A 23252-nucleotide genomic window follows, 5' to 3' on the forward strand; every position below is an offset into this window, starting at 1 on the left:
TCAGTCTTGTTGAAGTAATATTTGATTTCTTGAGCCTTTAGTTCTTCTTCCCTCTGTCCCCTTATCCCTGGGTCGAGGACCAAGGTTGACCCACAGATAATGACAACTTCCTTTAGATTGAACACCTGCTGTCTCCCAGGCATTGGGCAAAAAATACTTGCAGATAATTTTGGCAGGTTGGCACCACTGCCATTCCCATTTCACAGATGGGAAAGCTGAGGGCTGTCTACATCCCTGGGCACTTGTCCCAAGTCCCATACTAGCCCTAGGCGGGATTCAAAGCTGGGTTGGAAAGGGAAAGATTCCAGCCACACACCCATACCAACCAAACTGCAAAATAATAGTAATCCGAAGAGCGTTGGGATGCCGAGGAGTGGTTTCAATTAGTGATTCACTTTCCGCCGTCGCAGTCCGGCCGGCGAGGGGGTCCCTCAGCGGCTGGGGCGTCGGGCAGGGGCGGGTGCCGGGTCCCCTGGCCCAGCCTGTCGCGTCTTGGCCGGCAGTTTCCTGCGGCGGCGGCGGCGGCCCAGCCCCGCGTCAGGCGCTTTGTTCTGCTGCCCGCCTGGGCCTCCTCCCAGACCAACCTGCTTTGGGTTTGAGCCTCGGTTTTCCCCTTCGCTCCCTCTGTGCCCAGTGCCTGCGCAGCCCGGTGCTGCCTCCCCGCCTGCCTTCATTCTTCCCGGCATCCTGACCCCCAGTAGTGCCATCATGGGGTCAAGGAGAATGACAGGCCCCCTTGGGCTGCAGCCCTGCAGCCTGCCTCCTGCCGGCTGGCCGCTGAGTCACCGCTTCCACAGGAGCCGGTTCCGATTTCCTGCCCCCTTGGTGAGGGTTCAGCTGGCTCAAGGCACAACAGTGAAGCCGGCTGGGTCTCCTTGACTCCACCTCTGTGCCCTCCTAGCCAAACTGCGTCCACCACCCTTTTGGTCCCAGGGGTTTGGTGCCCCCCCTTCCCCCGGACCTGTGCTGGGTGGGGTGGGAATCACGCTTTTGGTAGGCTGTCTATGGCATACTCCCTGCTCACTCAGACCCCGTCCTGGAGGGGAGAGTCCCCTCTTTAATGACTGGGTGTGTCTCCCTCCTCCTCACAGTCTCAGCGCTCTCCAGATATTGCTGCCCCAACCTTTATTGCCTTGCTTGGGAAACTTCAGGCCCCAGCCGAACTTCCCCTCCTCCGCTAGACCAGCTTAGGGCTCAGCTGAGCTTCTCCATATTCCTGGAAACCTATGCCCCAGGCTCTCTGAACTGTTCACACCCATTCCTGGATGCAGATTTAGGGCTCCCTACACGAGCCTTCCCAGCGCTATCCTTGCTTCATGGACCTGGCTCTTCTTCCTGGCTCGCCTTCTGGTTCTCTATTCTTCCCTGCCCCCCCCCCATTAGCTCACTGTCCTCCCACAGCTGTCTCTGCCCCCACTCGTTCACCTTGTCCTCCGGTCTGCGTGGAGCACATGCAGTGCCGGAGGGGCACAGGCACAACACAGAAGCAGGAATTTGCCTCTCGCTTTCTGAGATCACTCAGCCACCTGCAAGAATGATGCCCACCAGGTCAGGGAGCCTGGTGCCCTGACCCACTATGTTCTGGCCCACTGATCCTTGGATCCTCATCTGTAAGGGGGACTCATGCAGTCATTTAAGCAGGCAGCGTCCGAGTGTTAGTCTCTTCTTCCTTCCCCTTTCAAAGACAGGTTTATTTTATTATTTTATTTTTTTGAGACGTGGTCTCTTCCCTCGTGGGCTGTTCTGGAACTCTGGAATTCCCTGTGTAACGAAGGCTGACCACGGACTTCTGATCCCCCTGCCTCTACCTCCCGAGTGCAGATTGGAAGCATGCATAACTCCCCCTGATTCATGTGGAGCTGAGCATGCACCCCGAGTTCTGTGCGTGCCAGGCGGGCACTATATGGACGGAACTACACCCCCAGCCCGAAGCTAGGCCTTGGCATCACTTTGACACCCATGGGACCTCTGGCCTCTGCTGCCTTGGAGTGCGGTTAGCAGGACGCTTTCCCCCTTCCTGTGCCTTATGGGTACCAGCCTTGCACATCTGGCCAGAGCAGGGTCATGCGCTGAGCCCTGAAAACAGCTGTTTTAGATGCACTGGCATTGGCTGTAGTCATTTCCTCTATTTGTCTAGGAGCCTGCACGCTCTGGTAGCCTGCTCCTAACCACCTCTCCGAGCCTACCCACTGGGCCAGAAGGTAGCATAGTCCAGAAAGAATTGCCCAGCATATCCTATCATGGCCAATCAACACTCCCTCGTCTGCCCCCACCCCACCTGTCTTTTGGGAGTAAGACCTCAGAGTCTTTCAGGGCAGGGAATTAAGGTCACTTTGGTTCTAAGTCACTGAAAAAGCAGAAAGGGATCTTACCGGCCCCCCCCCCCCCCCCGCACCCGCCACCCCAGTAGATCTAAAATCTGTAGTGTTAGGTGAGGTGTGATTGCGTGATGTCATCAGGATTCAGGTCACATAGGACTGTGAATATCAGTGGAAGTAAGGGGGCGGGAAGTGGGGCTGGAGGAGAAGGAGAAGGGCTGATCTGCACTAACCTCCCAAGGCTCCCAGGTGCTAAGGTTACTCTAAAAGCTAGTGCCCCTGCTTGCTTTGCCTTAGCCAGCAGAGTCCGAAGTTCTGAGGTTGGGCCCAAGCTTTGATTATTATTATTATTATTATTATCTATCTATCTATCTATCATGTCAGTGTAAGTGATGTATGGTCATAGAAGGGGTCAGAAACAGAGGCAATGGTCAAACTCAGGTGCAGCCTGCTGTCAGCCTCTGGGCCTTTCTGGCTGAGCCCATGGTGGGGAACCTATGCTCCTCATTGGTTCCTTCTCCTTCCCAAGAGCCCCTCTGTGCCTGTGGTGTTGACCAGTCCAGAGCCCAGCTTCCCAGCCCTCTGAACATAGTGAACATAGACATGTACTGAGCATACATGCCTGCTCTGTGCTAGACTATTGCACCCCAACATTTTTCTTCATACCCATGTTTTACTATGTGCCCAATGCGGCTTCATGGAGGTGAGGCGGTTTGGTGGCCATCACCCACTCTGCCTCTTCTCTTCTTCCCCATGGACTTCTCCAAGACTAGACATGAGACAAGTACGCCAGGGGCCATTTTCCAGCGCCATGACTTTGGGCGAGCCCCTTTGCCTCTTTTAGCTGTTTTTCTTTCTCTAGGCAGAGTCAGTCTCAATGACTTAAGAGGGTGAAATGACATAATGGATGTGGGAATGTCTGGCCTGTGGTCAGCGATCAATACTGAATGAATGAGTAGGGAGAGCAAGTAGGCCAGGAGAACTCTCAAGCCCTCAGCTTGCTCTGTCTCCTTGACTCTCCTTGAGAGTCCTTCTGGAAGGACATCTGAGAGACGCGACAAGGGGTTCGAAAGTAGATTCTCTTTCAGGCCCTTTCATGTGATATCCACTCACCCCAATCCATCTTGGTAAGGCTCTCTTTTGTTTGACTATAAACCCCATCTTTGCCTGTGCTCAGCTCCTAGTCAGAAGCAATTCTGGTCTCAGGGAGCTCTTGGACTAAGGAGGAGGCAGGCGGATGCAGAGTACTCCGTTGGTGGGTACCTAGGGACTTCCAAAGATGGAGCGTGTGAACTACTAGGATTCTAAGTGCAGATGCTTAGTACATGTCTAAATTTACTTCAGAGGACTGGGAGGCTGGGCTCTGGGCTGGTTCCAACACCACAGGGCACAGAGGGGCTCTTAGGAACCAGTGGTGGAGCCATGGATGAGTAGATTCTCCACTATGGACTTGCAAGAAAGGCTAAGAGGCTAAGGGTAGGCTGCACCTGAGTTTGACCATTGCCTCTTGAGGGAAGGGAAGGCATTGCATGGAGAGTGAAGCAGCAATCAGGGGATGCTTCCCAGAGGAGGCAATTACAGAGCAGGGCTTTAAAGTACAGAAACAGGATGGTGTTGTTCTGGTTTCTGTAACTTTGGTGAAGGTCATGTAGAGAGTTGGATGAGGGGCTTCTAGACCTTTCCATGAGAGACCTAGAGCCAAGAGATCACTGGCTTCACTGCCTTACACGTGTTTGTCTGTCCCCCTTTACTGTCTTACTATCTTACCCAGGCTGTCCTGGGCATCACGTGCGTCTTGAGCCTCCCCACTGTCTGTTCTGAAGCCGGCTTGGAAGCAGCATTTCCCAGAGTTTCTCTACCCAGCGTTTCTGCAGAGTTCAGCACTCTGTCTGCAGGGACTAGGCTTGCCCTCCTCTCAAAGGTGAATGTCCCTGGAAGCTTCGGCCAGTTTTCCACTTCAAACAAAAGGCTGGAACCCGCACCTCAGTCTCCACACACAGCCAGACCGCTGGGCTTCCAACTTGGCTGAGCGGCCGTCCGGAACGAGGAGTGGGCCCGGCCTAAATTTGGAGATGTTAGCTGGAAACTTGTGCTGCTAAGTTAGCCCGTCCAAGTTTGCGTTTCCCACTCTCTCCGGTGGAGCAGTGGCTGCTCCAGATGGGGGCCGCAAGGTCTTTTGTTTAGAGCGATCCCAGCAGAGCCACCTGCCCTTCAGGAACGACCTGGAGAGTCCCCTTGTGTGTCAGACTCATTTACCAGTGTCCTTCCTCCCAGAATGTCATTGTACTCTTTTGTCTGGTAAGGAATCTGAGGTTTGGAGGAAGAACTTGGCCACCCTGAGGTCACAGGATGTGCTAGGGTTCATTTGGCTTTTGGCTTCAAAGTCAGTGCTCGTTGCCCCGCCTATCTGGTCTCTCCAGATTTAGAGACCCCCAGGGCCCCCTCACGCAGCCTGTGGAGGCTGGCCACGCTATGTCTTATTTTTGGATGGTTTTTAGCTTGCTTCATACAAAGTAGTAAAGTGTGCTGCATCCCACATCGAGTGTGGTTTGTGAACTGTGTCACGGAAGGGTTGACCGGCCGACTCAACGTCAGATCTTGTGCAGATCTGCCAGGACCCATTTCGCCTACAAACGATAGAGTAAAACATCAGCGGAGTTAAAGGAAATGAGACATTGTTGGCCCACATGCTAGTGAGGTAATGTGACCTGCAGAAGCAGCTGGGTCCAGAGCCCGAATGTAGTGACCAGGGCTCTGTGGTTTCTTCATTCTCCCGCTTGGCCATATTTCCTCGGGGCTGGCATCGCTATCCAGCAGGATTTCCATTTTCTGTTGGTAAAATGGCTGCCCTCATTTCAGCCTTACAAATACCTCAAGTTTAAACCCATCTTTTTTGGGGAGTGGCGTGGGGGCTTGGCGGTTGAACCCACACAGTACTCTGATTGGTGGGGCAGGGTCATGTGTCAGCAAGGGGCTACGATTTGATTGGTTAGCTCTAGGTCTGTTGCTCTAGTAGGGATGATATGGAGCCTACATATATAAGGAAGGAGAAGACTCAGCTCCCTGGTCGAAAGACCTAGGAAGATGTGAGGGTCTGTAACATAAGTACATTTGCATATAAGGAAGCGGAGATGAGGCCTTTGTGCTGCGCTGTCCCAGCCCCTGCCCCATCCCCGGCCACCCTAGAGCAGCCAACTCTTTCCTTCCTTCCTTCCTTCCTTCCTTCCTCCTTCCTTCCTTCCTTTTTTCTTTTCTTTCTTTTTCTCTCTCTCCCTCTCCGTCCTTCACTCCTTCCTTTTCTTTTCTTTTTTTGTTTGTTTGCTTTGTTTTTTCAAGACAGTCTCTGTGAAACAGTCCTGGCTGTCTTGGAACTCTCACTCTGTAGATCAGGCTGGCCCCGAACTCATAGGGATCCGCCCACCAGCCCGCCTCTGCCTTCCAAGTGGTGGGGTCAAAGACACGCACTCCCCTGCTGCCTCCACTTTCTTTTCTCTTTGTTTTCTCCTCCAGGCAAAGGCTTCCTGCTGGGCTTTAGTCCCAGCTCCCCAGTCTTCTCCTAGGCCCATCCCTAGAACGCTTGTGAAGCCTAGTTTTAAGCAGAGGCCTTCTTGGTATCTGATCACCTACCACGTTCCCAAGGCATGTGTGCTCACGCCTGTGTTCAACCCCTTCCCTTGAGGCTACACTTGCTGGTTCTGTGAGGCTGGGAGCTGAGTGAAGCCCCTCTGAATATGGGGGGCTAGAGGTGCAATGGACCCCTGTACTCACTACCATCACTGTGGTTGTGTGTAATGTCTATTGTAGCACACTTACCAGGGATCCTTGACTCTCCTTTCTTTGACGCTCCTTCTCTCTCTCTCTCTCCTGCAGCCTGATGGTACCAGCAAGGAGTGTGTGTTCATTGAGAAGGTTCTGGAAAACAACTACACAGCCCTGATGTCAGCCAAGTACTCAGGCTGGTACGTGGGCTTCACCAAGAAGGGGAGGCCTCGCAAGGGTCCCAAGACCCGGGAGAACCAGCAAGACGTGCACTTCATGAAGCGTTACCCCAAGGGACAGGCCGAACTGCAGAAGCCCTTTAAGTATACCACCGTCACCAAGCGTTCCCGGCGGATCCGCCCTACTCACCCTGGCTAGGTCCAGCCACACTCATCCCTAGAGAACTACATCAGAGGAATATTTTTACACGAAAAATAAGGAAGAATCTCTATTTTTGTACATTGTGTTTAAAAAGAAGACAAAAACTGAACCTAAAGTCTTGGGGGGGCCGGGTCGATAGGATTCTACCATTGACCTGAACCCCATGACAAAGGACTCACGAAAGGGGACTGCTGTCAACCCACAGGTGCTTGCCTCTCTCTAGGGCGTGACAACTCAAAACTCATCCCCAGAGGAGGACTTGAATGAGAACACTGACACAGCAAGAAACCAAAGTCCTTTCCCCAAAGGTTCTGAAAGCAAAAAAAACAAAAAAACAAAAAAAAAACAAAAAAACAAACCAGAAAAAAAAAAAAAGAAAAGTAGTGCCCCTCTCTCACCTCAGCCCCCCTCCCTGCCCCTCTCCCGGCCCTAGACTCCAACAAGAATCGCTCTCTGGTTTGCAGTCATTTATTTATTGTCCACTGCAAGCTGTCCCACGACACCGCGCAGGGAAGGCGCCCCTGAGAATTCTCCGCGCCTCGACCTTCCGACGACAGACGCCTCGTCCAATCATGGTGGCCTGCCTTGCCCGCAGTTCTGGAGGATGCTGCTATGGACCTTCCGTGACTCACGTGACCTAGTACACCAATGATAAGGGAATATTTTAAAACCAGCAATATTATATATATTATATATATAAGCTATTTATTTCACCTCTCTGTATATTGCAGTTTCATGAACCAAGTATTACTGCCTCAACAATTAAAAACAACCCACAAATTATTTAAAAAAAAAAAAACACCGGTGAGGCGTGTTGTTGTGGTTGAGGGCAAAGGTCCGGCGGGGCAGTCTCTTTGTGCTGAGGGCTGGGTGGTGAGCATTCGTTCACCACTGTGGTTGTGTGCTGGGGGCACTATAGTCTAGGCACTGAGCCTGCCACCTCAGGGCAGATGGGAATCTGTTTCAGGTTCAGAGAAATCACTTCTTCAGTGTCCTTGATAGGGGGATCGACTCAGACCTTTGCTCCTAGGTGTTGACACAGCCTCCACTCTAGTCTGGGCCCTGGGGATTTACCCAGTCCCTGGGAAACTTCTCCTTTAACAATTCAGATTCATGGCTTCATTGATGTGTTTATCCGTTTATCATTGATTAACCACTTTTGCTAAGTGTTGGGAATCCATCAAAGAAGAGTTTATGAATTAATTCCACAGTGTTTGGTCAAGCTCAGGCTGGATTGGAGGTCAGTTCCATCCCTGGAGTTTTCTCCTGTGCTGTGACTCTGGGAGCCCTTTTCCTGAGGTTTGGAGTGAGGTGTATAGCCAGGCCTTTTCCCTCCTGCTGGAAGGGAACCCTGAGCCTTCCGCTCACCCTCCTCCCTTGGAATTCCTGTAGAGATTGACAAAAGGGGTCTCATGTCGGGCGGGGATTTGGGGAGAGAAGTCTTGTGGTCAGGGAGGGCCTCGGGTGGCTTCTGAAAAGTTGCCCTGAACTCTGGACAGGGCATTATGACATATGTATCATCTTCACCCCCTCCCCGGCTCCTGCCACTTGGTTTTCCCTCCTGCAGGCACAGCCTGTGTCCTTGAAACTCTGGGAGGCCCTCTTGGTGCCCAGTGGGGTGGGGAGTTCTGTGATTGTTCCAATTGTAGATGTCGAACCGAGGCTAAGAAGCATAAAACTGCTTGGCTAAGATCACCGAATAAGACAGAGGCGGGGCAGGCACCTTCTGATGCCCTCTGCCTCCTTCCACATTTGACAGGTAGATAGATACTCCCAGGCTCAACAAAACCATCAACTCGCTCAAGGCCTCAGCTAAACCCTTGGTGAGAACCCTAATGTGTGGGGCTATGTACAACACGAGGAAGGTATGTGGCAGGTGACAACTGCTCTCATGGTCACATCATAGGAAGAAAAAGAGGGAAAAGGGAAGAGGCCTGTAATCCTCCTATTCCTTTCAAGGATGCTCCACTGGGGGCCTCCCACAAGGCTCCATCGCTTTCCAGTAATGCTGCCCCGAGGACCAAACTTAACGCGCGACTTTTGGGAGACCCTTATTCAAGCCATAGTGCCTCACTGCCAGGCTCCTTCTACCTTCTGTTCTGTCCCCTCCCCTCTACTCATATTCTTTAGAAAAATAACCACAAGGAATGGGTGCCTGGACCCATGATTCAGTCATCCATCCATTCACTCATGCAGAAAACACACCCTGTTCACTCCTACTGGCTGCTGCTGTCCCAGGGGCTGGTGACAGCAAGGAGCTGAGCAGTCTCTAGGGATCAGCAAATGGCTCATGGGGAAAGAGTTTGCTGGCACAGCATGAGGGTCTGAGTTCAAGCGAAACTCAAATAAAAGCTGGACATGCAGCACTGGGGAGGGGAGCAGAGACAGACTGACTCCAGGGCCCACAGTAGAACCACGAGAGCCGGATTCAGTGAAGGATACTGTCTCCAAAAGTGAGGTGGTGGCGCATGCCTTTATCCCAGCACTTGGGAAGCAGAGACAGGCAGATCTCAGTGAGTTCGAGGCCAGCCTGATCTACAAGGGCTACTTCCTGGACAGACTCCAAAGCTACAGAGAAACCCTGTCTCAAAAACACCCAACCAAACAAAACAACAACAACAAAACACACACACACAACACCCCAAAACAACAACAACAAAGTAATGTGGAAAATAACAGAAGACACCTGACACCGCTGGTCTCCTTATGAACACACCTGGGTATGCACCCACACACTTACGTCCATGTATAACGCATACACAAGCACACATAGACACACAAGTATGTGTGGGCTATGATGTCAGGTAGTGAGGAAACCATATGGAAAACAAGAGGGGGACCGAGTAGGGCTGCGGTTTCAGAGCAGGCAGAGGGGGCCTCTGGAAGGGACCTGATCAGATCTGAAGGACAAGAAGCTGCATATCCACACCAAGGGCTAGGAAGTTCCTGGCAGGGAGCGGAGTGTGTGAAGGCAGGTGTCCTGTCGTGGAATAAGAAGTAGGGATCTGGAGGCAGCCAGACTCCACCTAAAGCTTCTGTTTAGAGTGAGACAGGCAAGGACCTTTAGCTTTACAGAGGAGAATGGCAGATTCCAGCCTGAGGCTGTCCCGGAGTAACCTGGGCTCCCAGAGACTTAGTCTGCCCAGAAATAGCATTGCTGAGATGACTCAGGCCTCTGAGCTTGGCCCCCAGGGTGTACTGCTTCCATATCAGGGTCACTGGACCCGAGGTGGAAGATGCAGCAGATGTGGGCCAGCTTCTTTTGGCTCTAAACAGCACTTTCTGTGCATTTCCTGAGTTTGGAGAAATATGTGAATGATAAGCATAGCGGGCTGGCGAGAAGACGTCCCTGCCGTGGATGATGTTTTCTTAGAAACGCTCACTCTAGGGAGGAGGTCGGGAAAGGCTCCCACAGTCCAGCTGTGCAGGGAACCTCAAGAATCCCAGTCAGTCCACATGTTCAGAACTCAGGTTGTGCACCAGGACTCATCACAGGCAGCTTCTTTAGTGGTCATTGGTAATGATACTTTATAGATCTGGATCAGAGAGGAGGATCAGAGCTTGAAGTCACACAGCAGGAAACAGAGAAGCTAGGATTTGAGTCCAGCCCTGCCCATCTCTAATGCCATGGCTTGACCCCATGGAGTTTGTCAGAGTCCCAGTGTCTTCACAGCTTCGGGTCCCCGTTTCAGCTTTTGTGGGGAGCAGAGGAAGCACTGAGGGTGTGAAGTCCTCGAGTGGATGTGTGTTGTTGACATAAACCAGTCATGTCAAGGATCAAAGCCCCAGTCTCATGGCAAAATGACAAAGCCTTCCTCCTGGGTGAGGCTCGGCAGGGTGGTAACATCTTCCTTTGGTGTGCGTGCAGATGTTGATAGGGTGTGCCAAAATTCCCACTGTGGCTTTCTCTCCTTGGACACTTGTGACTTGAAGACCACCTCTACAGAGATTGGCTAAACTTGCCTCCTTGTTCACCTGTACATAGTAAACCCTCTGAGCTGCAAGGCTGCCACAGCTTCATCCAAGAGCCCAGACCCCTGATACCAGCTTTTCCAGTGTGTCCGTGTGTTTGTCATCTGCATCCCTTGCCACCCCAGTTAAGTCAATCCCTGGAGCCCTGAAGGCTGCAGTAAGCCTTGGTGCTCATTATGTCCCTTGCCACTGGATGGAGCAAAGAGGTTCAGACCCCATGCCCAGCTCCCCTGTGTTCACTATTGCTTTTCCTACTCTCTAGACAGGACCTACAACCGGAGTGTTTTTGACTCATCACACCCTTTCTAGGATGATTCCTTTCATGCCCCAACTGTTTTTGATCTCATGGGACTGACTGGAAGTCTCGTTCTGGAGACAACAGGGGGTTTGACTGTTGGGCAGGAGCAGGGATGCTTTGTTTCCCGGTCTCTTTAGAGATGAGGCAACCCAGACATGGAGAGGAGCAGAGACTCTCTAGGCCTTCCAGTGACTTATGATCCAGTCTGCTTGACAGTAACAGTCTCAGGGGCCACGGCAAATGAAGCAGTGAGAGTTCTTGCAGTGAGCGAGGCCATCAGGATGACGACATCGTTGGACAGCCAGACCTACTAGCGTCCTCCTTAATCTGTTTCTGTGATCTGAAGTGGGGGATGGGGGAAGGGCTGCTGGGGCGCTGGTGGGGGACACTGGTTCTTTGTCCTATGCTCACAGTGGGGATGTATGTGTGCCTGGGCATTGGGCAGGGGTCCAAAGGGGTCTGGGCATCGTGTTTCAAGATGGTGGCAGGGATGGTACTGAGAAAGCACCAACTTTGGGATAGTCTGAGAAAAAGTTCCTTCCTACATCTTCCGAGGGGTGCTGTCTAGATGGAGTCTCCCTGCTGTTCTGCTGCAACACAGGCCTGATTCTGACCTGGGGTTCCAGCAGGGCTCTTGGTATCCCAGCTGTTCTCATACTGAGCATGTGTCATACCATCTCCTTTGTAGATAGGAAAACAGACCAGAGGGGAATGGTATTGCTTCCAGGACCCTTGTCAGGAAGCAACAGAGCCAAGATTTGAACCCCCGTCCCCGATTCCATGTCTCACATCCTGGGTTTATTCCCATCCTCCACTTTTGCTGCGGGTGGATTGGGGGGGGGGATGGAGCCAAGGCCTGGGGTAGGCGGCTGGTCTGGTACGGGGGCAACTTAGGGCTTGAGCTAGAAACCAAGGATGCCCTCTTGGCCATGCAGCCAGCTGGAACCTTGCCAGATCAGACCAGGATTCTAGGGCCTTAAAATCCCTGTAAACGGGCATGTCTCTCCTGGGCAGGCAGGGAATGGTCTTCCAGAGAAACAGTAGTGAATTAGGTGTGAAAGATGTCCAGGCAGTGCCCCAACCAGGCAATTAGCTCCAGGTCTGTTACAGACATTAGGCGGAATTGGGGGCCAGATGGCTGCCAGGCTCAACTTTGTGGGCTGTCCTGGGACAGGACTTGCCTGGCCTTCTGGCTGGGGTTTCCAGCTCTGGCCAGGAGGGAAGGTGGCAGGTAGCGTTGGGTATGGCCCCCTGCTGGGAAAGCCAGTTATTAAGCCGGCATTCCCCCTCTCTGGGCAGTATGCAGGCCTAATTAGCACTTGGAGAATTTCTGTCTGCTGTGCTGCAGAGGGGGGTCACCGTCTGCAGCTGAAGGCTTGCGTGTTGCACCCCGTGCAGGCTGAGGTGTCACCACGGAGCAGCGGCATCATGCGACCCTCTCGGACTTTTCTCATTTCTTTCTTTCCAGTTCTCCAGGTTGCTTCTTCCCAATAGAGAAACCGAGGCACAAGGAGGGAAGCATGCTCGCTGGAGGTCATTTATTTGACCTGCATAAGTTTTTAAGATAGGGAGAAGTCTCCCTCTCTTCCCACCACAGCAAGCTGGTGGTTTCCCTGGTTGCCCAGAGTCACACAGTTGCTAAGTGAAAAATTCAGGATTTGAGCTTCTTGTCTACTCAGTTAAAGAGCCTTATCTCTGTCCCCTGTCTCCAGTTCTGTTCCTATGATGGTTGCGATTCTTTGGGCTACAGGTGCGAGACACACAGGGAACAAAAGTCCAGAAAGAACCTTGTTACTATGCATGGTAGAAAAGTGAGCTGGCAGCTGCCTTCAGCTGAAGCTGGGTCCAGAAGCTCAGTGTCTTCCCACTCCATCCTACTGGCTTTCCTCCGTTTCTCAGGAAGAGGTTTTTTGTCCATCCAACCAGATTAATAACGTCATCATTCCTAGAGGCTCCAGGAAAAATCCTGCTGACTCCGACCTGATGAACCTCTCTCTTGCATGTTTTTACACCAGTCACTGGGGACACAGAAGCCGATGTAGTTAGGACTAGATCCAGGGCCAGCCCATGGATCTAGGTTGGGATGGGGAAAAACCAGGTTCCGTTGAGCTATATTCTCTGAAAATGGAACCGATGGGTCACAGACATTATATGCCAGGTGAAAAGGCAGTCCCTGCCTGGGGTCCTCATCTCAGAGCACATTGCAAGCCCAGAGACACATGGTTGCAGGGACCCACCCAATAGGCTCACCTTCAGAAGCCTGGGGGCCGCTCTCGGATTTACTCTGCTGGCAGGTTTTGAGGCTCCTGCTACACAAGTTACCATTCTTCTCCTCTTGTGTTCTGACCCTCAGTGCATCCTCCTGTTCCATGTGGGCATGTGCGCCAGGCCAGGCCTTCAACTTGGGATGCACTCACCTCAAGGTATGCGATGCTTTCCAAGAGGCCCAAGGACACAGGAATCTCACATGCATGGATCTTCAACCTCCCTCAACACTCTGTCCTAGCTTGGCCTCCTGCACATGTCCCATGCACCAACAGGAGCTCCTTCCTTCCCCTTCCCACAGTGGCCCTTCTCCACTTCACTGGAGAAGGCAGCAGCTCTAACCACAATGCATTGCTCTTTGGGTCTTTCCCTGGGCTGTGGAAAATTCTAGAGCATGGAGTCCAAGATAGGGATGCTCAGTCATGGTGCCTTCATCCTGTGGGAGGGACCTCTACCTTCGCTGCCTGGTATCCACCTGTTCTAAAGAAATAAAACATGGCTTTTGTCATGACGTAACCATGTCAGCTGTTCTGAGCTCAGGCACAGCTGGGTGGTAAGAGTGGTAACAGCTTGGTTTGCTACCTTGTCTCTCCTGTTCTCCAAATCTTGCCTTGTATTGCACTGGGCTGTAACAGAGGGTTCCTCATAGGGAGAGAAATATCAATGGTAGGAGAAGCTTGATTCTGGAAACACAAACTCAGGGCTAAATACTCACTCCATTTGCCCATCAATTCTTCTACCTTCCCATGTATCTTTCCATGCATCGGTTGGTCTACTTGACCATTTATCCACCTGTCTATCCATGCATTCATGCATTTCCATCTGTCCATTCCTCTCTCTACCCACCCATTCATCATCCATCCATCCATCCATCCATCCACCCACCCACGCATTATCCATCCATCCACCCACCCATCATCCATCCATCCATCCATCCATCCATCCCACCACCCACTGGCACACTCACCTGCCTATCTACCTACATACTGGCCAGACCATCTCGAAACTACCACATGTAAGATTTGGAAAAGGCAAATCCCAGCTGGGGAGTCATGCCATTTTCCTGTCTACTCCTGTCATATTCTATGTCTCTGTGAATTTTATCTCTCTCTCAGGTTCAAATCAGGAGTGAAATGCTCCAAGCTTCTCTAATTTTTAAAATTACATTTATTTACTGTGTGTGTGCCATGGTACATGTGGAGGTCAGATGACAGCTGTGGCACTCAGTTCTCTCCTCCCACTATGTGGGTCCCCGGGATCAAACTCAGGCTTGGTGGCAGATGCCTTTACTTGCCGAACCATCTTGCCAGTCCCAAACTCCCTTTCAACAGATTGTCCCATGTAAAATACCATATACTTGTGGAAAACTGGTGCTTGTATTCTCACTTAACTTTCATACAAAGATTACTAGATTCTATAAATACTCTTGTAGATGGAAGTTTCTGTTCTGCACAGTCCTGCAGCCGTTCAGCCCCCAGGAAACACACAGAGGTGTATACCAATTATAAATTGTTTGGCCTATTAGCTAAGGTTTATTACTAACTAACTCTTAGAACTCAATCCATAATTCTTGCTGTGTTTAGTCATGTGTCTTGGTAGCTTTTCTCAGTGCAGCATTCTCATCTTGCTTCCTGTGTCTTGCTGGTGACTGACTCTGCCTTTCCTCTTTCCAGAATTCTCTTAGTCTGGTTGTCCTGCCTATGCTTCCTGCCTGGTTACTGGCCAATCAGCATTTTATTAAACGAATACAAGTGATAAATCTTTACAATGTACAAAAGCTTTATCCAACAGCATATACTTTTTTTTTTTTTTGAGACAGAGTCTCCCTATGTATCCCAGGTTGGCCCAGGCTTCTCTTGAACTCCTGATCCCCCTGCCTCCTCTTCCTGAATTACAGATATGTATCACTCTGCCCAGCACCCCTTCTTTTTCTTCTCACCTGAGGGCCCATCTTTCATTTGCTATCACTTGTCATTGACATGAATTGAACTTGACTGTGTGAGATATAGCTCCTACAGAATATCTGTGCTTTTCAAAGTTACTGACAGGTCTCATAAACAAAGTTAGTCACATACATAGATATGCGGTCTCAATCTTGAACTTTCTTCTCGCCACTGACTGCTCGCCTGCTTTCCACATAGTCCCTTAGGAGGACATTGTAGGGAAAGGCTGGGCACACACCAGTTTCTAAAGTCTGGGTCTGCCTCCATGCCTTCCCCCTTTTCTCTGCTTGCAATGTGTTCTGAGGTCTTACTGTATACTGGGTTCCTTGGAACCCAAAAGCGAGTGTCACACATGTGACTGAGAAGCAACGCAGTCAATAGCAACCATAGTGTGGTAAGTGCCACCATAGAAGAGGAGGCAAGTCCTGAAGAGAAGGGAGGGCGCTTCAGGAAGGGGACAGAGCCCACGACAGGCTGATAGGTGGGAAGGGCAGCTAGTCACCAGTCTCTGAGGTCAGGTTGCACAGCGCTCAGCCAGACAAAGCAGTAGCCCCGAGCCTTGTCCTCCACTGCTCTTGCAGGGCTCCCTTTCCTCAGCTGCCCCCTCTCCAGTCCTACCTGGGAGCGACATGCAGGCCTGGGAGCATAACGTTTTGTGAGTCTCATTTTGTGGGGGCTCTGAATGGGGTTAAAAGGGTAAACTGTGTTTTCCCCTGCACAGAGCTCCCAGACAAGGAGCAAACCCTGCTGTAAACACACGCTCAGCCTTCAGAGGGAGGGCTGCAGCTGGCTCCAGGACTAACATTTGCTTTCTATTTTAATGTTGTGAGTATATTTTGATGATCAATTTCTATATATGGAAGAAACATAAATTTCCCTTTTAAGTCCATATGAGCAAGGGCAGAAAGAGTTAATTTAAGGAACACCAGTTGGTGATGTTACAGGTGGCATGTGAATGTGCAGAAACACGTGCAGTAAGACTTTAACAGATGTACGACCTCATGCATATGTGTGCATATTTGCAAATGTGTGTGCATAAATGTGCGTTGCATGGAGGTGGGTATGTGTGTGTGTATTCACGTGTGAGAATGCATGCATGAATGTGTATGAAGAGCGTATGAATGTGTGCATGTGTGTATATATGTGTGTGAATGTGCATGTGTGTATATGTGTGCATGCGTGCATATATGTACGTGCCTGTATATGTTGCACATATGTGTGCACGTGTGTGGGTGAGTGATGTTTATCTGCTCAGTCCTTCTCAGCCTGTGACAACAGGTTCTTTTGGAAATACTGTGTCTGAGTTTTGATATGGCTTTCCTGGGAGGTGCTATGGACATGGCTCTCTGCCTCTCTGTTGCTGGCTGGTCCTGAGTTTGTATCCAAAAAGGGCGCTCCCACCCCTGGAGGCAGGGCTGGGATGCACAGGGATGTCTGCTCCCTACCCCCGACAAGGGACCTGAAGCTGCAGTGAGGAAGGCAGGATAGGCAGCTGACAGGCAGTACCTCAGGTAACAGGGAGCCTTGCTGTACGATGTTAGCAGGCACGCAGTTCACGATGAGGGCATCTGTAAGCTGAGAGTCACCTCTTCATCAACTGAATTGGAAAGTAACCTTATGTTTGGCATGTTTCTTTTATTGATCTTCTTTTTCTTGATCGGGGGGGGGGGGGGTTTGAGACAGAATTTCTCTGTGTAACAGCCCTGGCTGTCCTGGGACTCTCTTTGTAGACCAGGCTGGCCTCGAACTCACAGAGCTCCACCTGCCTCTGTCTTCCGAGTGCTGGGACTAAAGTTGTGCGCCAGCACCGCCTGACTGGCATGTTCATTTTAAACAGCTTATTTAATACAGTCATTAGCAACGGACACACAGGCATTAGATCTATAACTTCTGTTGGGAGAGAGACGTGTCCTCTCTCCTTAATACAAAAGAATACATTTTAGTAAATACATTTAGTAAATACATTCAGGCACAGATTCAATCAATCAACCAATCTATTATCTACCTATCAACCACCTCTGTCATCTGCTTATTATCTATTTATCTACATATCTGTCTTCTACCTCCCTATCTATCCATCCATCCATCTCTCTGCTCAGTGGGGGTATCCATCATCCATCAGTCACCAGCTCTAGCTGTCTGCCTGCCCTGGTTTGGGTTTCAGCTTCTGTTTGGTTATAAGAGTTTGGTTTCCAAGGCCTGTCCCAAACTCACACCTTTTTGTTGATCAATAGCTCTATGACCCCAGTCATCCTGATCTAGTATGTAAAGGACACAGATGGTCCTCAGAAAGCTCAAGTCCCTGCCTTGAAGGATTGCAAGGCTGGCTGTAGTGCCTGTGGCAGAAAGAAGCGGCCATGAGAAGGAAGACCCAGTGGTTAAAGGGAGGGAGACCCCACGACTCCAGTTTCTCAGTTTCTTTCCTACCCTCAGCAGCAGCCAGGTTCCAGTACAGATGGAAGTCACTGGATTACAGACCAACGGCAAGCTATTTTTGGTGGGATGTGTGTGTGTGTGTAATGTACGCACTGAGGTTCTTGGCCAGCGCCTCTGTTTGTATCTGCTGTCAGCAAATCAGAGGCACCATCCACATTTGTCATAATTCATTACACTAATTAGCCACGTTTGAGAACTGGGCGCGGGCCAGCAGGAGCAGGAGGCCACCGCATTGTTGTGTCTCAGCCTCTGGGGTCAGGATTTCCATGGTCTGATGGGCTGCCATCTCCTGCACATGTGTCCCCTCACACGAGGACCCTGATGAAATCACCATGCTTACATCTGGGACTATTCTCGGCAGATGATGCCTGTGGCAGGAGGCCAGAGGCAAAGAGCATTCCAGAACTTGGCTCTAGAGGCCCCGGGCTGTACCCAGAGGAGTGTGGAATTACCCTGACGTCTGATACCAGGCTGAGCATCCTTCTGTGGTCTGTCCATCCCTGACTGGTCTCCTTGGCCCAGGCTTTGAGTAGGCTAAGTGGCACTGGCTGCATCAGACCCACCGAGGCCCAGTTAGGGTAAGCTATCTTCTCCAGTCCCCCATTTCAGTGGGCACAGCCTGTGCCACTTCGGGTGTCAGGCCTGGAACCTTCGGTGGCGCTCCACTTTTGCCTCCTCCTAGTCCGATATCCTGCTGAGTTCCCTGCTTCGTGTCTCTCAATCCTCCATCCCTGTGTGGGATTCCGTCATCTCCCACTTGAGGAACAACGGTGGCCTTGTCTCAGTCTCCCTTCTTCATCTCTGCCCTTTTCCCCTGCAGTCAGAGGCTTCTCTTAAACGCAAACAGAAGCAGCAGGCCGCTCTCAGGGACATTGTGGCTGTTGGCCCTCCCTGACCTGGCCCTGCCAATCACTGACTCCTGCTTCCAAGCCTTGTTTGCCAACCTCCTCATCACTTCTTCCCATGCGTTTCTTGGGCTTACGTTAGTGTAATGGATCATCTTGATTTTTCACATTCATTGGTTTAATAAATACCTAGGAGATCAGAAAAGCACAATTCTGGGCGTGTCTGCCAGGCTATTGCTATAAATGACACTGACTGATGGATTCCATACCAGACAAATGGTAAGGAGGGGGTGGGACTTCCTGCTGGGTAGAAGGAAGCAAGGCACTGGGGCTGTGTCCTTGGAGACTGTATCACAGCCTGCTTAGTTTTTATGTTCCCTTTTCTTTCTTGCTTCCTGCCTGCCATGATGTGGACTCCTCAATGCTGCTTTCCATCCATCATAGATGAAGTGGATGGAGCACTCTGAAACTGTTAGAGAAAAGAACTCTTCCTTTGAAGTTGTTTATGCCAAACATTCCACTGGTGACAGGAAGCTGACAGAAAGGGTCGGTGTCAGGATGGGTGTGTGCATGCGTGCGTGAGTGTGTGCGTGTGTGTGTGTGTGTGTGTGTGTGTGGTCATTACTGACCTTGCATTCTTTTATTTTTTTTTGAAATTTTAATTTGTGTGTATATAGTTGAACTGGAGTTGGTTGATTTGGCTAGGCTGGTGAGCTCCAGGAACTTGTCTCTGCCTCCCCAGTGCTGGAATTACAGAGGCACCACCAGATGTTAAACAGATGCTGGGGGGGGGGAGGGAGGGTTGTCATTTTTTTCTGCTTCCTGCTCACCATGAACTGAGTAGCTTCTATGCACACTCCTGCTGCCATGATGTTCTGCTTGGCCTCAGCACAGGTCCAGAGCCAACAGAGCCCAGGACTGTGGACTGGAATCTCTTAGACTGTGGGCTGAAACATGGCTGTCATCCTTTAAAATGAACTTGTCAGGTATTCCATTACAGCAACAATAGCAACACGGCTTTTGCTACATGTAACCAAAAAACCAGATTCCTGAATGATCAAAGCCAATATTTGTTCTCCATGTCAGGTCAAGGGCAATATTTTTTTATTTGTTTTGACAAAACAAAACCCTTGGTTCTTCCCATGTGCTCAGTGAATGGGCCGCTAATTAGTGTTTAGTCACCTAGTCTTTGTTGCTTAGAAACTAGGTATTTGGCAACATTTAAGCGACCAGATCAAAACCTACCTGAAGTTAATGCCCAAACTGTCCCAATGTCTTGAGTCAACACATTCTCCCCGCTGACTAAGCTGTTTTGAATTAGTTTTCTGGGATTTTCAAGTTAAGAAGACATTGCGTCACAAGCTGTGTTTGGACAAAGGCAACGCCTGCCTTCTGCCGGCTGTGAGCTGTGGGGTGGACTTGATCTTTGAATCATCTACAGCTCTCATCCACTTCTTCCCTCCCTTGGTGATAAGAATGCCCTCTGCATCTCATTTGTAGTTCACAAAGAACTCGTATCCCCTATCATTTAAACCCCCTGACAACCCCGAGATGTGTATAGATTGTGTCTATTTTACACAAGGGAGGATAGAGGCTCAGAGAGGCCTGCCAGAGACCACATAGAAAGTGAGTTTGAATCCTGGTCTCTAATCTCAGGTACTTCCCTTCCCTTCCCTTCCCTTCCCTTCCCTTCCCTTCCCTTCCCTCCCCTCCCCTCCCCTCCCCTCCCCTCCATCCCTCCCTTCCCTCCCCTCCCCTCCCCCCTCCCCTCCCTCCCTCCCCTCCCCTCCCCTCCCCTCCCCTCCCCTTCCTTTCCCTTCTTATATCTGGAGATTTGGACTCAGGTTTTTGTGTATGCTAGGCAAGCACTCTACCACTGAGCCATATTCTCAGTCTTAGGATTTATATTCATTCAATTATTTAAGAACAGGCAAACTAGCTGGACGGTGGTAGCGCACGCCTTTAATCCCAGCACTCGGGAGGCAGAGGCAGGCAGATCTCTGTGAGTTCGAGCCCAGCCTGGTCTACAAGAGCTAGTTCCAGGACAAGAACCAAAAGCTACGGAGAAACCCTGTCTTGAAAAAAAAAAAAGAAAGAACAGGCAAACTTCCAGGCAGTGGTGGTGCATGCCTTTAATCTCAGAACTTGGGAGGCAGAGGCCAGCCTATAGAGTAAGTTCCAGGACAGTCAGGGATACATAGAGAAATCTTGTCTCAAAAAACAACAAAACAAAACAAAACAAAAACAAAAACAAACGAACAAACAAACCAAAACCAAACCAAACCCAAAAAGTCAAAAAATAAAACAAAAAATCCAGATGAGGATGTCGAATGCCTACCGTGTATATATAGCTGGCTTGTGAAACTTTAGCAACACATCAGTGAACTCGGCAGGGTCTCCATCTGTCAAGCGTTTGAGGACACAAACAGTGGCAGTGTGATGTGGGGACATTGGTGACAGGGGACAGGTAGGTGGCTTGAACGACAGGGCTGCAAGCCACCACTGAAGTTAACCAAATGCGACCACTTCCAATCTGTGTCTCATTGCTCAAGATTCACATTCTAGGCTTGAGTGCAGGGGGAGCAGGTAAGGAAAGACACAAGGGAAGGTCCGTGATGGGGACTAGGCCATTACCAGGAGGAAGCTGGGACATTGTTAGGAAAAAGATGGTGACAGATGTGGGCTGTAGTTCAGGAAGCGCCAGCTGCTGATGGCTCTGGCTGTATTGCTGGTAAGGATGAGAGTTACTCGGAATTCAAAACGGGCTTTTATCAAGTAGATGTTCGATTTTATTTTTGTCCTCCAGCTTCTTCTGGCTAATTTGGCCCCATCTTCTGTGTCGGTTTGTAAATGTTTTAGGGAGAAAGTAAAGATGGCCAGAGAGGCCGATCTTTATCTTAACTTCCAGGAATGTGGGTGTCTATTGTGGGTTCTCTACACTGTTAATGGCAGACATGACTGGTGGATTCTGGCATTCTTTCCCACTGAGCCCTAATAAATCTCTGCACACTCACTGGCCTCCAGGCAGCCACAACCAGAGTTTGCACGTGACCTGATGACTATTGGTCAGTCCTGTTTTGAAGACATGAAGTCTTAGAACCTCAGTTGTCCCCTTTGTTAAAAAATGGCTCAATGAATGTGCCAGGTGTCTGTGGGTTCTGAGCATCTGGGGCAGGAAGGTCTTTCAGAGACTGGGTGAAGGGTCACCTCCATGGAGTCTCTCTTTCAAGATAGGTCACAGGTGGTGATGAGACAGGGCATGTATTTTTATCCCTGTCGGTCTAGGCAACTCCACTAGGGGCGGGGACTCAAGGGTCCACAATGGCCAGGATCATCACACCTATGGAGTGCCTCTGTGTGTGCCTGTCCCACTCCTCAGTCACAACTGATAAACCTTTTCACGGATGAGGACACTGGCCTTGAGGTGGCCTACTTACGCAGGCACCAAGAAAGAGTAGGATCTCTCTGTCACTTCTTGTGATGTGTCAACTGTATCCCCCTTCAAGCCACCCTTCCCCCACTTTCCAACAGGGATATAAATTGGGTCTTATCTTCTAGAAGCATTTCAGTTCCTACAGGGTTGGTGACTTCCTCTACTGCTTCTCAGTTGTACCACACACTTGCTGGTTACCTGTGAAGACTGTCTCTTCACTTCCCAGTCTCTCTTGCAGGTCAGGGGTGGCTGGTTCTGGCTAGTGGAATACAGGCCAGGGAGGTGTGCAATTTCTGAGCCAGGCTAAAAATGTGTAAGTAGCACTCGGTGATGTCACACTCTTGCTTGTTGACTGACATCCGGCAGAAGACGGCAGTAGATGGTTCTAGGGAAGCCTAGATCTCAGCGTGAGTGTGTGGAAGATAAGCCCTAACCAGTGCACTGAACCACGTGGTATCAAGCCATTGAGATTCAGGGGCTATTTGTTGAAGCAGCTCGCAGCATGCTGTGGGACAATGGTCTGTACCCAGTCACTTGTATTGTTTTAAGTAAAACGCTGATTGGCCAGTAATGAGATGGGAAGGCCTTCCGTGGGTGGATGCTGGGGAACCCTTGGGGCGTGGCCTGGTGCCACATTGAGGACCACATTAAAAAAGGGGTAGCTTTGAATGATATGCTTCTCTCCACCCCTAAACACCCACGCTTTCCTCCTCCTTCCCCACTACTCCTGCTGGTCACTTTCAGCTACCTTGCCAAAACCCATCCCCTCTCTATGTGACTTCAGCAATGACTATGTGCCTCCTCCAACCTCGCGGGTTGTTCTCTCAGGGTCAATCCTGCTTTGACTGGAGGATGTCTGAGAGCAGGTCCTGGACCGTGAGAGGGAATGAATGACAGAGTTCATGAGTGTGCACCGAGTCTGTCCTTGTAGGAGTCATAGCGCGCTAGGGCTCTGTGTGGCAGTGGTGGCGGCAGTAGGGAAAGGGAGAGGGAGCAGCTACTGGGATGGGGGTCGCCCTCTAACTGCCTGTCTTCTGGCTCCTGCTCCCTCAGCTTCCTACCCATGCTGTGATCCGAGGACCCTCCTGGCCCTGCCCTTCGGCTTTCTTGGCTGAAGTCCTTCAGAAGCTGTTTCTCTTGGATGAAGCATCCTCTCCCCAAATCCCCATAAAAGGGTCAAAGTATTTTCTTTGACTCAATCAAGCAAAGAAAGGCCAGAGATGTCTCGAGAGCTGAATTTGCATTTTCCTGGCTTGTTCAGCCTTGAGCCCTGAAGCCGTTAGGCGGTTGTTCAGGACCTTCCCTGCATTATTGGATCAACAAACACAAGGAGATGAGGGTCATTCTGCTAACCAATGGCAGACACAGACTTGACCTTGGATGTCCAGACTCCAATCTTGGGGAGACTATTCTTTTCTACATGGCCTCTCTCTGCTTCATGTTGACTCCCCTCCGTGATGGTACAGGGGTGACTTGGGGTCCCAAACTCCACAGAAAAGCTACACTGTGTCTCTGTGCCCACTCTGCTGGACAAGGGCATATATAGGCGGGAAGAGGGCAGAACAGAGGGGAAGGGATACCCACTGCTTAGGCAGGTCAGGG

The 23252-nt window shown here is 50.6% G+C and overlaps 1 protein-coding gene across 1 annotated transcript in view; it reads left to right on the forward strand.

The window, feature by feature from the left end:
* The window catches only part of Fgf18 (fibroblast growth factor 18), a 31875-nt gene extending 24653 nt beyond the window's left edge, over positions 1-7222 (forward strand). The window contains exon 5 of the mRNA XM_041676324.1: positions 6189-7222. Coding sequence (XP_041532258.1) covers positions 6189-6455 — 267 coding nt within the window. The 3' untranslated portion in view covers positions 6456-7222. The remainder of the gene's footprint in view (positions 1-6188) is intronic.
* Positions 7223-23252: the final 16030 nt, after the last annotated feature.

The sequence above is a fragment of the Microtus oregoni genome, unplaced genomic scaffold (genome assembly GCF_018167655.1).
Source record: "Microtus oregoni isolate MIOR12 unplaced genomic scaffold, Mior012 000027F_ref0000203, whole genome shotgun sequence".
NCBI lineage: Eukaryota > Metazoa > Chordata > Mammalia > Rodentia > Cricetidae > Microtus > Microtus oregoni.